The sequence below is a fragment of the Amblyomma maculatum genome, chromosome 1, assembly GCF_055883805.1.
Source record: "Amblyomma maculatum isolate TAMU_Amacu chromosome 1, ASM5588380v1, whole genome shotgun sequence".
NCBI lineage: Eukaryota > Metazoa > Arthropoda > Arachnida > Ixodida > Ixodidae > Amblyomma > Amblyomma maculatum.
Window position 1 is genome coordinate 465,102,930 of NC_139344.1, and position 16,822 is coordinate 465,119,751.

The following is a 16,822-nucleotide window of genomic DNA, read 5'->3' on the forward strand; positions in this document are numbered from 1 at the left end:
ATGTGCCTCACACTAAATACATTTTACTTTCTTTTGATTGCACACCTTAAGCACATCTATCAACTGAACTATTTCTACTACAAATTCTCAGATTATACAGACTGCAAAGAAAAGACACAAAAACGACTAGCAAACACACGTTAAAATAAATTCTGCTAATGGCAATAGCCTAGAAAAGAGAATAATTATCAAACAAAGTAATTAAAGAATGAACGCCGAAAAAAACCTAGCTGCCGGCACGAAAACCAGGCTGCTAGGACAAAGAGCTAAAATCTATTCTTTAGGCTACACCTAACTAACTAGCAGAAAAAGCAGTAAAGTTAATAAAAAAAAAAAGAAAGAACTCATCGATTTCACGCTTTCGGAAGCTCCCGCTGTCGCCAGTCCGTCCGTTTCCGGTAGCCACGTGCAATCGGAGGAGCGACGGACTACCTATGCTGGCGCCATCTCGTGATAGTTAGAGCGATTCGGCAGGAGAAGCCGTATACTTTATACTTTATACTTTATACAGTATACTTTCATGTACATTGCCCTTCGAAACTTTGTATATCATGATCACTAGCAGACATTTTTCTTATGTGTACACAGCGGTTTAACATGTATTTCTCGTAATGAGGTTTGTGAAGTTCTCTGACCCCTTTTCTTAACATTGTATATCTTCCGTTTTAGTCATTTGTCACCGCTCACGTCAATTTCAAGTAAACTATTTTCTAAAGCCTAGCAATTTTTTGCTGATAAATTAAATAAACTATTCACTCAACTCACAATGTTCAGTTGGCATAACTGATGATCTAATCACCAAATAGGTGAATAATTGCTTCATCAATATATGTAGTCAGCTTATGGTTGTGAAATAAACTTACCACTTGAAATTATTCGTTTTATAAATAAAATATACTTTCTCCCCTTTCTTCTAATGAGCATCGTTAGTTGAATGGGGACTGACAACTCGTGATAACAAATCCTCTTCATGTCAGTCATGTGCCAAAAGGTGTTTTACCATTATATCTACCGCTGTCTAAAATAAATAGCTCCTATTTAGGAAAATAAAGCTACAGCGAATGTTTATTTTCAGTTCAGACTGCTTGATGCCTGAACCGCGCTTAGAGGGACAATTTATTGATATTAGTAACACGCTTTCTGTAATCCATTAATGAGATATATTTGTATTCTTTGCCCGGTTACGTTCAGTTCTAGCTTTTTTAATTCATATCATTTCATTATTTCTTCGTATCTTTGTATATAAGCGCACTTCCCCTGTTAACTGTCCTATGAGGAAAAGTCTGATCTGTAGAGAAATGAATCAGATTTCTTTATCGCTATTGAAAAATAAACGCTTTCTGCCTCCCCCACTGCTCTACAACGTTCACTTTTTCTTTTCTTGTGCATTTTTCTTGCCCAGAGGGGTGGACGTGTTCTACGAGGGAGACGTGTACCTAGGCTGGAACCCGGTGACGCACGCTGCTGGCTTCGTTCTGACCGCATCCGCACTCTGCTCGGGTGCCAAGGTTGTACCATCTCGAGGAGGCCTGTCCGCTTCCGAGTTCATCGACATCGTCAACAAGCACCGGGTAATTGTTAAAATTAAGGAACAGTGGCGCGCTTTGTCTGAATCGCTTACCTCTGAGGCTCCGTACTCACGGCATTTTTAAGACGCTTACATCACTCTAATCGGACCAGTGTAAAGTGACCAAAAACAGTTGGACCCGATTTGAAGGCTACGAATTCAAAGCACTTCTAAATTTGCTTTGGCCAGTTGCATTGGTGTGCTTCGAAAAATATGCCTTTCTCAAATGAAACACTACCCACATATTCCCCGCAATGAAGAATCAGTCTTGAGCTTTGTCTGGGAAGTTATACTTGTGTTGGCGACCAATCCTCGCAATAGTTTGAGATGTTAAGGGCCTGACGGTCTCGCGACCAGCGTTCTCGATCAGAATTATAGACCAAATTTTTGAGCCGTTCTGAGGCGCGGCCATTTTCTGCCGACCGGTGTGCCACCGCACGGCCGTTTCATTGGAGACATTTAGTTTAGCGCTGCCCCTTACCGCGGCCGTGTGCAGCTACCACGCACCGTCAGCACAGGACGCGCTGATTGGTCCCTGCGAGCGGCGTCCACCGAAAGTTGACAGGAACGTACGTGGCGCCATCCGTCACCATCGGGGGGATCTGCGCATGCGTACTGATGCTCGCGCGGTAGCGCTAAAGTCTCTATTATGGACTGCGGGGCTGCGGCATCGCCGCGGCCGCGCCTGCACGGTAGCCACGATTAGGTAGTCTCAGGCCGCTAAAGAATATTGCCATCCGAAGGGTTGTGTTGGACCAAGTTCATTTCTGTTGTTGCAGAGTTATAGTGACAGGTTATTTATGAGATTTTGTTTGAAATTCATGTCGGGTTGCTGCTCTGGCACGCAGCCACGCCAATGTTGCTGTTTCGATACCTTACTGCTGAAAAGACGTTTTAGAGCCATTGCAGGTATAATTCCGCTTTCAATGTGCTTTTCGCCCTTCATGCCAGCCATAGCGAACCTCACCAATTAGGCTGTGTGGTGGCATGTGTGGTGGACGTACCCCTCACACGTGAACAAATTATCGCTGCGTGCTCATCTCAGTTGGCAAGCGAGAAGTACGAAAGTTTTTCTGTACTCTACAGATAAACGCCGTCGTATTAGTCTCATTTCTCTTCATGCCTGGAAAATCTATACCCCCTATAAAACTGTGGAACCTGCAAGTCAGGCATGATATATATATATATATATATATATATATATATATATATATATATATATATATATATATATATATATATATATATATTTAACGGCCGACACGGCAATACATTCTTTACTTCACCATGTCTGACTTTTAATGAACGTAAATATATATTATTCCGGCACGTACATTATCGCACGTGTTAAAGAAACAGCAGTAAATGAATGCTAGCTGGACCATAATAACCTAGTTTTCATATAGTAGATGGAGGTTAGTGCCACAGTATTGGTTATGACATACATCATCGTAAAGTGCTACAAAAATTTTGACCACCTGGGATTCTTTCACATGCGCTGACATCGCTCATTACCTGGGCGCATTCCACTTCGCCTTCGCAAGAGCGCAGTTGTTGTCGCTGCCGTGATCGACCCGTGTCTTCGTACTCAGAAGTCAAGAGATATAACCACCGAGCCGTCTCTGTGGAGTACAACACCGTTTTGCTCTTTGAATTAAAGGGATATATGTATAGACACCAATTTTTGAAGCGTGAGAAGGATTACGGTTGCTTTCTTGGTTATACAGAGAGGCTCCCCAAAAATCCTAACCTCTCATTTTGCTGCGAAAATATTTCAATTTGATTTTAAATAGTAGCCAGGCAAAGACTCCGTTTTTCAAAACCCATCGAGTGTGACATCTCTGCGACGAAAACGTGTACATAGGTAAACATCATGACGTCATCAAACAACTGCGACGTGACGTCAGCAGAGGAAAGACCAGTGACGACACAGGATACCTGTCTGTATCGACTGGACACCCCAGAGAAAGCTCTCCGCGTCAGCTCGCTTGACTCGATGGCATTTCACACTGTCTTCGTTGCTGCATGTTACAATTACTTCACTCTGCGTCGATTTCGCGGTCGGCGTGTTTTTTAAGCACAATTCTTGAGTATACTTTGTGTGCGCGCACGGACGAACAGATCGGACTCCAAAAAGGGGAAGCAATTTATTTGCTCATTTCATTGACGTCACACTAGTGCAACTTGAACCTGGTGTACATTAAGGCTGCCTGCTGTACTCGGGTCCCAAGAGCATTCCTGCACAAGCACACAGCTTTCGGCACCGGCGTCGTCCGCTGTCGCTCCGGGAGACGTGAACTGTGAAGCCGCTCCAGGCCTGCCGTTGGCGGTGGTGTTAGCTGAGAGACTAGCGGCATCTACCGACAACCGGTAGATGCCCTAGACACTGCCCTAGACGTCACTGGGCTTTGCATGTTTCACATCGAGGCGGCAGCGGACGGCGCTTCTGAATGGGTTAACGCTGTAATAGACGTTGGACTTTCGGGCCGTTTTACTGAGAAGCCTACCGCATAAAAGATACATCCTTGAATCGCAAGACGCCTTCAGCAGCGGAGCTAGCAGACGCCAGGCGAGTCGCCCTGGACAGCAGAAGCAAAGTGGATGTGGAAAAAAGCTCGCTTGTACGCTGTAATCACTCTATCAGCACCTGAGTATTGGTCAAACAATCCTCCCAGTTTATTCGTTATTCATGGTCCTTTGTACGGAGTTGTTATACATGCGAATAAACAATGATCCGCGAGCGATTACCGATAGCGGAGGCTATCACAGGTCGATCGAGGTGGTCGTGGCTTTGCATGCCCAGATCGCCTTGACAGCGCCAGATGGCGCCAGATGCTTGGGCCGGTGCCATTCAGGACTGCAGCGTGGGACCAATGAGCGCGTGAGCAGGCGTGAGCATGGGCAGGATGGGTGTCGCGCTAGTTACGGTGGGTGACGTTGTCTGATTGGGCCACGGTATTTTTTTTTTTTTACTGCTAAAACCTGGAAGCGAGCTTGGAGCGCACATCGCCGGCAAACTGGGCACGGAGAGCAGCGTCTTCATAATAATCAGTATATTTGTTCAACATCTCTAACCACCGCATATTTCCTGCATGCCAACCGCCAAGCTTTCGTGGCTGCTATTGGTTCCTGCTTTTTTAGTTGAGTAGCTGACGAGCGGGTCGAATCAGTACTCAGCAATGTCAATAACAATCACGCTTTCGGGCGGCACAGCGTAGGAAAACTAATTATGCTACGCTGAAGCACTGCTCGACAACGATATTTCCTTGCACGCGCGATTGCAAGCAGACGAAAAATGCTACCCGTATGCGTCATTAGATTGCGTGTGTACGTGTCGCCAGTCTTGCCAGCAGGAGGCGCTTGTGTGGCGCGCGCTAGTATGGTGAACGAGAGTAAAAATAGGCTGTTGAAAAATTCCGCAGAGCGCAGTATGGTGATAGTAGCCGCGAGGCTAAACGATATCCTAAATGGTGACGCTGCAGGAGTGGTGGTAAGTTTAGCTAAGGGAGTTGACGATATCAGGGAGATAGCACAGCAAGCGCAGATAGTTGTATGCACAGTACCGGAGGTGCTAGGATTGAACGGAAAGCTGAAAAGGACGTAGTGACAGTTAATCTGGACATAAGAAATTTAAGCCTGGAGAAGCGTTTCGAAGGGGTTGAGGTAAACAGGGAGGTGCATAAAGCAGATTTTGATAGGGCTTTTCAGCGAGATGGCATTCATTTTAACAGAAGGGTGGGAGCAGAGATCGGCTGGCGCCTGGCAGGCAGGGCTGTAGCGTTTTTAGGGGGTCCGCGAGGACTCCGTGCCCAGAGGTAGTTAGAAGTGAGGCGGAAGAAAGTGTAATAATGGAGGCTGAGCCCCAAAAATTGGCAAGCAGGAGGTCGATAGAGAAAAGTACAAAGAAGAGATTTATCACTAGGATCATCTACATAAACATGCAAGGAGGGTAAAAAAGAGCGAAATGGCTAGAGATAGAACAGCGGTTGAAGAATGACAAAATAGATGTGTACGCTCTTTGCGAGACCCAACTCAGAGATCTAGCAGATCCTCCGTTTATAGAAGGCTACGTCTGGGAAGGGTGCAACAGAACGAGAACGGATAAAAAAGGTGGAGGGGTAGGTGTGTTGATACACCAGGGAACAAATTGGCAAAAAAATAAATCATCTTGTAAAGAACATATCTGGGTATCAGGAACAATGGCCGGCATAAAGACATGGCTAGGGGTAGTTTATTTAGGAACTTGACATCAATACAGGCAAAAAAACAAGGATCGCGTTGAACGTCTCAGTGACGATATAAGCCAGTTTGGAGACGGGGCCAATATTATTCTGTTGGGGGACATGAACGGCCACATCGACGATCTGGATGGATACACGGATTGTAACGGGAAGCTAATGCTAGATTTCTGTGAACGACACGATCTAGTTATAGTAAATAGAGAAATAAAATGTGAAGGCCAAATCAAGTGGGAATTCCGCAACAGGCAGATGACCATTGACTATTGTCTAATGTCCCAGGAAATTTATAGCAAGGTCACAAAAATGGAAATAGACGAAGAAGGGGAGTGTAGTCTGGGAAGTGATCATAAAGGTATTATACTGCAGATGGGGCCTTTGATGAAAAGAGAAATGGAACTTAGACAAAACGTAAACGCAAAATTAAACGACGATCAAATAGCGCAGATAGCAGCAGACATAGCGGAAGCAATGGAGAAAAGCCCCATGGAAGACTGGGATTATGAACAGGTAGAACTACTCATAAGGATGAAAATTAAGGAGGTTAAAGTAGCAAACCGCTGGAATGGAAAGAGGAAGCCACGGAGCTAGTGGAATAAGGAAATCAGGGAAGCTATTGAACAACAACGGGCTCCTTCAAAGGAAAACCGAGTGGCAAAGAAAGCAGAGGTATCTCAGGAGGAAATCGACCAAAATATGGGAATCATATCGACAAAAGAAACTTGAGGTACAGGCCCTTGTCCAAAGTAAAATAAGGCACTCCACCGATCGCTTGTTGGCTGACATAAACGATGCCTCTAGAGGCGGAGCAAGAAAATTCTGGAAACATATAAGCTGGCTAGAGAAGAAGAATCAAAGAAAGCAGGATCGGATTCAAGAAAACGGGGGGAATTGTTTAAAGGGTGACAACGCAGTGAACTACATTACATCAGTTAAAGTCGAGTCATTTAAGAGCGACGATAGGGTAATCTCCGCAAATCAGGAAGCAACACAAGGTAGCAGAATGCAATGCAGCTTAGAACTGACCGATCTAAACTGGAAAAAGGCAGAAAAAAAATATTCCTAAAAACGCACCTCCAGGAACAGATGGAATTCCGATCAAGCTGATTAATGAACTTGGTCCAAAAAGTAAGGAAACGTTAAGCTCTGGAAACAGTCATAACGAATAAGCAAATTCCCGACAGCTGGCGGCAGAGTAAAATGAATTTGATTTATAAAGGGACAAGAAGAAAGGATGCACATAAAATCCTACAGGCCGATTACCAAAACATCTGTTATGTACAGGTTGGCCATGCAGACGGTGAAATTAAAGGTGCAAGCATGGGTAGAAAGTAACAAGATACTCGGAGAACTTCAGAACGGCTTTAGAAATGGTAGGTGCTTAGATGATAGCCTGGTCGTGCTTACACAGTGTATCGAAATATCTAGAGTGAAAATATACCTTTGTACTTGGCCTTCCAGGACATTTTTCAAAAATGGACGAAGCGCTTGTCCGTGTCTTCTTTCATGTGAATGTGTCGTTAACGCTTCGTTCATTTTTGAAAAATGCTGCACCAACTAGCGCAACAAAAAGTCCTTCTTGACTTCCTGGGCATAAACGGGGCGTACGACAACGTAAACAGGGAACTATTGAACATATTAAAAGAAGGTATCGGTTATGAGATAATAGAGTTCCTCCAGGAAATATACCGGGATAACAAAGTAGAAATTACATGGGAATTAATAAGAAGTACGGAAGATGTCAAAGTATGCAAATGATTAGGACAAGGCTATCCTCTATCACCGCTGCTGTTCATGCTTTATTTGATAAACCTGGAACGGAAGATACAAGACAGTAACCTAGGTTTTAACCTGTCATATAGATTAGGTGGAAAGGCGGTAGAGCAGCGCCTCCGCGGTTGGATATATGCAGACAATATTGTGCTGCTAGCTGAGAGTCTGGAAGAATTGTGGAAGTGTCCACAAAAAAATGAGACAGTTACCGCGCCTCAATACAGAGCCAGTAGCAGGCCCGTGCATTTTCTTTTCCTTCTTCTTACAGGTGCAGAGAACAAAACAATAATTAATTGCGGACGCTTTTCAGGTGACGTCGGTCGCTGCTTTTCCAACTACGTTCCGGAAGATAGCCTTTGATTTGAAAGAGGGGGACGTCCCAACGGTGAAGCGTATCCTCATGTGCGGCTCACCCACATCCGAAGAACTGTACAAGAAAGTTTCACAGGTATGCTAGGCTCTGCCCTTCGCATATTAAGCATAAAGCGCTTTTAGGTCCACTTCGCGAGAATAAGGCCGCATCAGGCCAAAAGCGCTCTTTCGTGTCACTGTTCTTCTGGTACTTTCCTAGCTGTTCCGCGCTAAATCTGTTCCATTGCCTCTATAAACTAACTCGCCGAGCAGAACGCTTTACCGAAACGTGAATATCCGGGCACCGGACGTTATTTAAAGAGATCTCCGCTCCCTAGTGCTTCTGTGCTGTCCCAAAGGACAGCTGTGCGGTGCCTGTTTCTTAACCCCTGTTGCTCGGGCATTTTAAATCAAGTTAAGCCCTGCGTTTTTGCGTGAGGTCATGGCGTTTCCTTGTTTAGTAGACGCTTTTTTTACACTCTCAGGGAGCACTCGAACACAGTGATTTTCCTGCATTCTGTCAGGCCAGCGCCTACTCTTGGCCGCGTATGGTTCGGAATCGCTGTGCATTTCAATGCCATAACCGTCACAGCTGCTAAATACGAGCAATGAAACCTGATGAAAGGAGAGTGATGCGCCCTTCGGAAAGCTATCGCTTTGCGAGGTATATGCCACAGGAGAGGACTACTCGTCCCTGATGGCAGCGTGTCACTGCCGTGGATTATAGGATGAATCGCAGGATGCAGCTCCCAGTGATTTCTTCGGCAGTAATTTGGGTGCTCCTAAAAACAAACTCACCTGTTTTTTTCTCCAATTCTCTTTTATTTTTATTGCTTTGGTTTATAGGGTTCAACCTCCCAAAGCGACTAAAGCCATGCGGGACGTCATTGTTGAGGGCGCCGGAACTTTCGACCACCTTGGGTCTTTACCATGCAGTGGTCACATGCCTTTCTTTTTGCCTCCATCGAAAAGCGGCCGCTGCTGCCAGGATCCTACCACCTATCCCTGAGTTCAGCACTCCGGCGTCGTAAACACCAAGCCACCGTGACGGGCATTAATATCTTTAAAACAGCCACTGTCGAAAAGCATATTAGAACTGAAAGATTTGTGGCTATGTGTAGTAAAGCCAGCGCGAACACGCGCTGCAACACGAACGCTGGTCGGCAGTGAACAACAACGTTTATTGCCCAGAGCCGAGATTATAAACCTCTCGTGTTGAGAGGGTTACAGAAGAGGGAGAGGTGTGTGAGCGACAGGAACGCAGTCACGGGGCTGCCTTCAGCACAGGAACGCAGGCACGCGGCTGCCTTCGGCACCACCCAAGAAATACATTTCTCCTCCCTTAAAATTGAAACCGCTGTATGTGGTTGGTGTTGTAGTGGTTATTTATTTTATGTACAAAAGGAAAGAAAAGACGTTTGCCAGCCCCGGTATCTGCTATCTGATATCTGAAGCACCTGAACTGGGGCGGCGGAAATAAAGGGATAGCGAGGCGAAGGTAGAGGAAATCAAAGAGGTGAGTGATAGGGAGAAAGAAAAGGGTAGGTAAAAATAAAAGAAATATATATACACTATGGTACAGTATACAGTAGTTCGCTTGAGGCCCACCCGCAAATGTCTTAGGTCACTGAGCACTCGGCACATCGGGCGGGCCTCCGCAATAGCTCTGCGTCCAGGCAACTGTTCACAACGCACGCACTGGCACACTGTTCAAAACACTGAAGGCTGTCTTGGGCGATCTGCTGTTATTGTGGGACACGTGGAGCATTCAGTCACAGGGCGCACTATCTGGCGAAGTGAAATAGGCGGGTCATCAAACTCGCCTGTTCGATGTACTCACTCAGGCTCACGTGTGCTCGCTCACGGACGCGCGCACTGCCCGGCGGCCACAGGAGCACAGCTACGCTGTCCGGGATTACCCCTGCGCTCTATAAGCCGCCAGAAACTCACGTCGTGGTCGGCTAGCGCGGTGCAGCGCAGTAGAAGATGTTCGAGAGTTTCTACCGCGCCACAGCCGTCACACACGTCACTGGTGGTAAGTCCGTGGCGCATCCGTCCGCAAGTCCGTGGCGCATCCCCAGGCCACACACATCGAATGCGTGCACAGAGGATCATTGCGCGTTGCAGCCGAGTCAGCGAGCGGCCGCTGACACTGTGAATGCGCTCAACTATTGCGATGCGTCCGGAGGTGATCATCGATTACCGCACGCACATCCTCCAAAGCGAGTTGCTCGTCGCTAGGAGGGAGTTCATGTGCTGCGGTCGCGAGCTCGTCGGCACGTTCGTTGCCCTCTATGCCGCAGTGCCCGGGGATCCACTGTGCCCGTATACGCGCAGCCGCGCTCCGGTAAGCGATCGAGACGCGCACGAATCTGACACAGCAGCGAAGTTCCCCGGCCGGTGGTTCGTAGGCGGCTGAGGGCAGCGCGGGAGTCACATAGCACGGCACACCTGGGTGGCGGCGGAGTCAGTTCAAGCAGTAGATCAAGGCCTAGGCGTAGGCCCAGCAGCTCCGCCGTGGTGGAAGAACCCAGGAATGACAGGTGCAGCTATCTGTGCAGTTGCAGGTCGGGAATGGTAGCCGCCGCTGCTAGCGAGCTACTATCTCTGGCCACGGAGCCGTCGGTGTAAACGAGGAGGTGGTGTTGGAGTACAATACGTTCGGAGCTTTTTCCAGGCGCGCTCCATGCGCGTTCGCGTGGTGGGTGCTCTCTCGGCGCCTCGCCCAATCGGGCTAGGCGTGCCGCAGGGCTCTGCCCTGTCACCTTTTCTGTTCAATGTGGCGATGTCGGTGGTGCCGGGCTGCCTGCCTGCAGGCTGCCGGCATCATGTGCACATCTCCATATACGCAGATGACATTGCTCTGTGGTGCCTGGTACCCCCGGGCGAAACAGCACGGGTGCGCGCGTGCCTGCAGGCAGCTCTGACGGTGGTGAGCGACTATTTCCACGGCCTAGGTCTCTCGCTCAGCGCGCACGAATCCGTCGCATTGGCCTGTGTCCCGAGCTCGCGCAAGCGACCACCGCCGCTCACACTGGACGGGACCCTCTTGCCGTGGCGACGTTCGGTGCGGTACCTGGGCTTGGACATAGACCAGCGCCTTTCCTTCCGACCCGCAGCGATCAAGGACTGCCTGCAGATGGAGAGCCACCGCCGCCGTACACAGGCTCACTGCTCGAGGCCAGGGCATCTCCCAGCAAGCAGCGTTGCGGCTGTACAACTCCGCGGCTCTGGGGGCAATACTCTACGTGCTACCGCCCGTCACACTGCGCAAACCATGCTGGAAGAAGCTAGAGGTAGAGCATCGCAAGGCGCTCCGCATTTGCCTCGGCCTTCCTCAGAACTCTCAATGCGCAGCGACTTTGGCCGAGGCAGGTGCGTGGCCTTTGCAACTTCAGGCCACGCGGCGGGCGCTCCGACACATCTATCGCCTACAGCTCGCAAAGGACGGCGGCCCGCTATTACATCGCTTGCGACATCATCGCCACTCGCGCATGGGAGCGGCGCTGCTCGAGTACGAGCAACTCACCAATGCAACGCCCCCCTACGACCTCTTCTCGCCCTGGCCCGCTGCTACGAAGGTTCAGCGAGAGATTGTCGGAATCACGGGGAAACGCACCACACCGCCCTGTGCAGTGCAGCAGCTGATCAGAGAAACCGCTGTACCGGTTGTCTTATTCTGATGGATCGTCTAGGCGTGGGCTGCAGGGGTTCAGTCAATTCCGACGGAACCAGTGGGCGCTCCGTTGTTGCTGCTGATGGTGCTTCACTCTGGTCAGCTGCTGACGCTTGAGGGCTTTGTTCTTGCTCCGATTCAGTGGTCCTGGGTGTATGCACTGGTGGCAGATCCGCACTGGTCGCCTTGTCAGGACCGCCTTTCAACTGCGCGCTTGCAGTGGCCTCTACAGACGCAGTCCCTGGCATAAACTCTTGACGACGGTGGACTTGGTCGACGTGGCGCTGCACTACTCTGGTTGGCGTGTTGACTGTTATCATTCTCGTCTCCGACGTCGTCTGTACACTCCCAGGCACCCATCTTTGTCCGGCGCCGTAGTTCCGCACGTATACGCTGCTGCCTGGCGTGATGGTCCAGTCGTGAGCGTCCGCCGACGAGTCCGCATTTCTGGGTGGCAGACATGTGTCTAGCCGGGAACGTAGCTGATAGCCGAGAAGCATCTCGGAAGGCGACATTCCTCCTTTTTGGGGGTCCGCCTGTAGTTGAATAATAAACGCATGAGGTTATCTTCCAGCTGTCCGTCTTCCATTTTCTGCAACCCGTCCTTCACGGTCCGAACCGCTCTTTCTGCTGCTCCGTTAGACTGGGGGTGGAAAGGCGCAGTGCGCAGGTGCACGATATTGTTTCTCGATTCGAAAATGGCGAATTCCTGACTTATATGTGTTTATGAATATGTGATTATCGGACACGATTGTGCGTGGCACGCCAAACCGGCAAAACATGCTCCTTAGGCATCAGATTGTACTAGCGGTATCGCGTACTTCCAGGGTACTGCTTCAATTCACTTCGTGTGGGCATCAACCACTATCAGTATCATCTTGCCGCCTAACGGCCCTGCAAAATCGATGTTAATACCAGACCACCGGTCCGCGGTATTCGGCCAACTCACTAGTGAGGCTGCCGTAGGCACTGGCAGGTTTTGCGCGCAGTTGCGGCACTGCGCAGACAAGTTTTGAATGTCCCTGTCCAGGCCTGGCCACCAAAACAATGAACGCGCGGCTGATTTCATTGCCGAGGAGCCCTGATGGGTTTCATGTAGCAGCTGCAACATCCGTTCCTGCGCTTTCCGCGGTATCACCACTCTGTTGCCCCAGTAAATAAGACGGTGAGCCCACGATAGCTCCAGCTTACGATCAAAAAACGGCAACAAGTCTCTCGCCATTCCTTTAGTCGCTTTAGGCCATCCATGCAAAATGTAGTGTGTGACACTGGCTAACCTCGGGTCTTTGGCCGTCAGCTCTTGCAATTCACGCGTCGTCACTATACCTTCTTCCAGGGATTCCAATGAAAGGACATACTCCGGCGGTTCACCCTCGGTCCCAGGTTCCATATTTGGCGCTGGTAGCCTGCTGAGGGCATCTGCTGTCAGGAGCTGTTTCCCTGGCACGTACTGCAACTTGTACCGCTGTTCAGAGCATGGTGCACCAATCTGGGTTATTGTCATATGAGCAGGATTCACGAGAAGACCGACGTGCCCGCCTAGCTTCATCTTGAGCACACCGTCGAGCGAGACGCTCCTCATCTGTCTCTGTGGCTCGCCGTTGCTTCCTATCAGCAGCGAGGCGACACGTCTTCTCTTGCGGAGGCATGGCGAATGACTTGGCAGACGGTGAACGCGAGTATATACCCCCGGCTCAGCCACTTACCTCTCTATTGTGACGTCAAGTTCTACTTAAGTTGAGGACAACCCAGAGGGCTATGGAACGAAAAATGGTAGGGGTAACATTAAGAGATAGAAAGCGTGCAGAGTGGGTCAGAGAAATAACTCAAGTTAACGACATTCTAGTGGAAATTAAGAAGAAGAAATGGACATGGGCAGGACATGTAGTGCGAAGAGAGGATAACCGATGGTCGCTGAGGGTAACAAACTGGATTCCAAGGGAAGGAAAGCGTAGCAGGGGGCGGCAGAAAGTTAGGTGGGCGGATGAGATTAAGAAGTTCGCAGGGGTCAAGTGGATGCAGCGAGCACAGAACCGGGTTAAGTGGAGAGATATGGGAGAGGCCTTCGCCCTGCAGTGGGTATAATCAGGCTGATGATGATGATGATGATGATGTGACGTCAAAACGAGCGCAGCGCCTCCAACAGAAGAAACGCAATGCGCCTTGTCTTCACGCCTGGCTAGCGGCCGCCGCTACGCGACGACTCGACTTGCTAGCCCGTCTCTCGCTCTTGGTATGAAGTTAGGGGTCTATCGCGTGGCGCCTCTAGTGGGAGGAGTGCGGCGCGCCGTGGCTAACGGCCGCCGCTACGACGATTCGACTTTGCAGTAGGGATGTGTCGCTCCGGAGCGAGCCGGATCTTCGGAGCCGCTCCTTTCAGAGAGAGGGTGAGCTATTTTGCTCCGAAAAGTCGAGTCGGATCTGTCGGACCCGTCGGATCCGGAGCGGCCGGAGCGGTTGGGGCCATCGGAGTGGTCGGAGCCGTCGGATTTTTTTGGAGAGCTGGTTGCTGGTTCTCTCGCTCAGTGAAACGTTCCGTCACAGGCGGGTGCGACATCCATGCCACCTATTAGCGATGCGAGAAAGCAACCTCCTGCACTTTCTCGCAAGATTCGCAATGATGTCCTCCCCCTCGGCTTTCTTTTCAGTGGAGTGCGCCGTTCTCTTGGAGAGCGAGTGAGGTGGTTCTTTTGCTTTTTTTCTATGAATGGAAATCTGCTAAATGGCTGAAACGGCGTTTATTGCGAAAAACCGGTGGTGGTGGTAACAACTTTTATTGCCACGAAATGAAAGGAATTATTTCGGGCTGGGGCGAGTCTAGGGTGGCCTCCAGTCGGGAGCGACCTCTTGAGCTCGCGTGACGAGGGCCAGTTGCGTAGTTTTCCTTGGGCTGGCCAACAGCTTGTCCCATTCCTCCGCTGAGGGAGCTGGCAAGAGTGTCTTTGGAGGGGGATTGCTGGCGCATTCCCACAGTATATGGTCTTGAGTGGCCGGCGTCCCGTCACCGCAGTGCCGGCATGCAGGGTTGAATTCTCCGTTTGTAATTAACGATAGTCGGTAGGGGCTAAGAATGGCCTTTGTTTGTAGGCGTCTGAGTGTCGTGGCTTGCGCCCGGTCGAGGTCGGGGTGAGGGGCGGGGTACGTGCATCTTAGCTCGCGATAAAAGTTTGTTACCTCCGCGTATGTGCGCGGTGCCTCCACAGGCGCGTCCGTTCCCGATAGATCTCCCGTCTCCCGGTTGGTTAAGCCTCGGGCTAGACGGTCGACCCCTTCGTTTCCGGAGTTACCCGCGTGAGCCGGAACCCATACGAGATTGATGTTGTGATTGAGAGATCGGTTGCGCAGAATTCGCGCCGCGAGTGCGCTTACAGAATTTTTGGCGAAATTTTGAACGGCGCTTTTTGAGTCGCTTAGAATAGTTTTGGTGTGGGGATCCGCGATGGCCAGTGCGATAGCTACTTCCTCTGCCTCGCATATGGAGCTAGCATGAAATGTTATAGCGTTAATGAAGGTTGACTTTGGAGTGGCCATACATGCCACGTATGCTCCGTTTTTGATGTGCTGAGCTGCATCCACGTACACTGCTTGTGGATCGTCCTCGTACTGTTTCTCAAGGGTCTGTGCCCTTGTCTTCCTGCGGGCATCATGTCTACCTGGTAGCATGTTTTTGGCTATTGGTTTAACAACTAGTCTACTAGTTATGTCAGCCGATAAATGGGATGTTGCGCACACCTCCTCAGTGGGGTGGATGTGGAGCTTGTCGAGAATTACGCGTCCCGCAAGGCTGCGTGACAGGCGGGTCACTTGTGCTGTCTTATGGGCTTCAATTAGTTCAGATAGTGTGTTAAAAATTCCTAACTGCAGTAGTCGATCTGAGTTAGCGTATACTGGTAAGCTAAGGGCCGCTTTGTATGCTGTTCTAATTATGCTATTAAGTGCATGTTCGTCCCTACGACGCAGATGATAGTACGGGCAAGCGTACATGATTCTGCTTATCATAAAGGCTTGGATAATCCTGCACAGGTCGGCTTCTCTCATACCCCTGCGACGTGTGGCAATGCGTCTCACCAGCCCACCTATCTGGTGCGCCGTGACGCGTAGCCGGCGTATAGCTTCTGTGTTCTGCGTATTATTCTGAATCAACATTCCGAGAACTCTGATCGTGGCTACCGGGGGTATCGGATGGTTGTCAATGTGTAACTGGATAGGTTCTCGAGAATCTGGCTTTACCTGTGAAGCTTGTTTGTTCCTTATAACTAATAGTTCTGATTTAGCCGGTGAACAGGTAAGGCCGTTTTCCTGCACATAAGACTGTACCGTGTCGATAGCTCGTTGTAATGAATCTGTAATATCTCCATCGGAGCCAGAATTGGTCCATATGGTGATGTCGTCGGCGTATATGGAATGATGTATGTGTGGGATATCATCTAACAGACGCGGGAGGCCGCTCATAACGATGTTGAAGAGAAAAGGTGAAAGTACGGCGCCTTGCGGTGTTCCTCTCGTCCCTAGTGTAATTTTGTCGCTAACTTTGTCAACGAAATGGAGCGTAGCCGTACGCGCATTCAGAAAGGCAGCGATGTAGTCGTATGTCCGTTTGCCTACGTGTAACTGTGAGAGGTGATTGAGGATGGAAGCGTGTGACACATTGTCGAAGGCCTTACTCACATCGAGTCCCAGGATGGTTCGCGTGGCTCTTATGCGATTTGTATCTAGAATGTCTTGTTGAATTTGCCACATAATGTCCTGAGTCGAAAGACCTGCTCGAAACCCAATCATGGACGGGGGAAACGTGCCTTCCGCATCGGTGTGCATAAGGAGCCTGTTTAAGACAACGTGTTCCATTACCTTCCCGAGACATGACGTTAGCGAGATTGGGCGGAGGTTCCCCATCTCGAGTCTTTTGCCCGGTTTAGGTATGAAAATAATTTTAGCGTGCTTCCATTCCTCAGGGACGCTGCCCTCTGTCCAGTACCTGTTGAAGAGGTCCGTAAGAGCCTCTACTGACTGGTCTTCTAAATTGCGCAACATCTTATTGGTGATGCAATCTTCCCCCGGTGCCGAGGTGGTGTTAATTTTGTTAAGAGCAGCCCTAATCTCTGCTACGGTAAAGACGCTATCCATGCGAGGATTATCCAATCCTGAGTACCCATCTGGCGTGGGTATATCCTGGGAGGTGTTAATGTATTTATCTTTTAAAGTGGTCATGAGCTCTTC

The 16,822-nt window shown here is 49.6% G+C and overlaps 1 protein-coding gene across 2 annotated transcripts in view; it reads left to right on the forward strand.

The window, feature by feature from the left end:
* Positions 1-16,822, forward strand: part of LOC146209858 (uncharacterized) — a 192,040-nt gene that overhangs the window by 146,610 nt on the left and 28,608 nt on the right. For both annotated transcript variants that reach the window (XM_084604528.1, XM_084604520.1), the window contains exons 6-7: positions 1,403-1,571; positions 7,889-8,026. In XM_084604528.1, the coding sequence (XP_084460654.1) occupies positions 1,403-1,571; positions 7,889-8,026 (307 nt within the window). The remainder of the gene's footprint in view (positions 1-1,402; positions 1,572-7,888; positions 8,027-16,822) is intronic.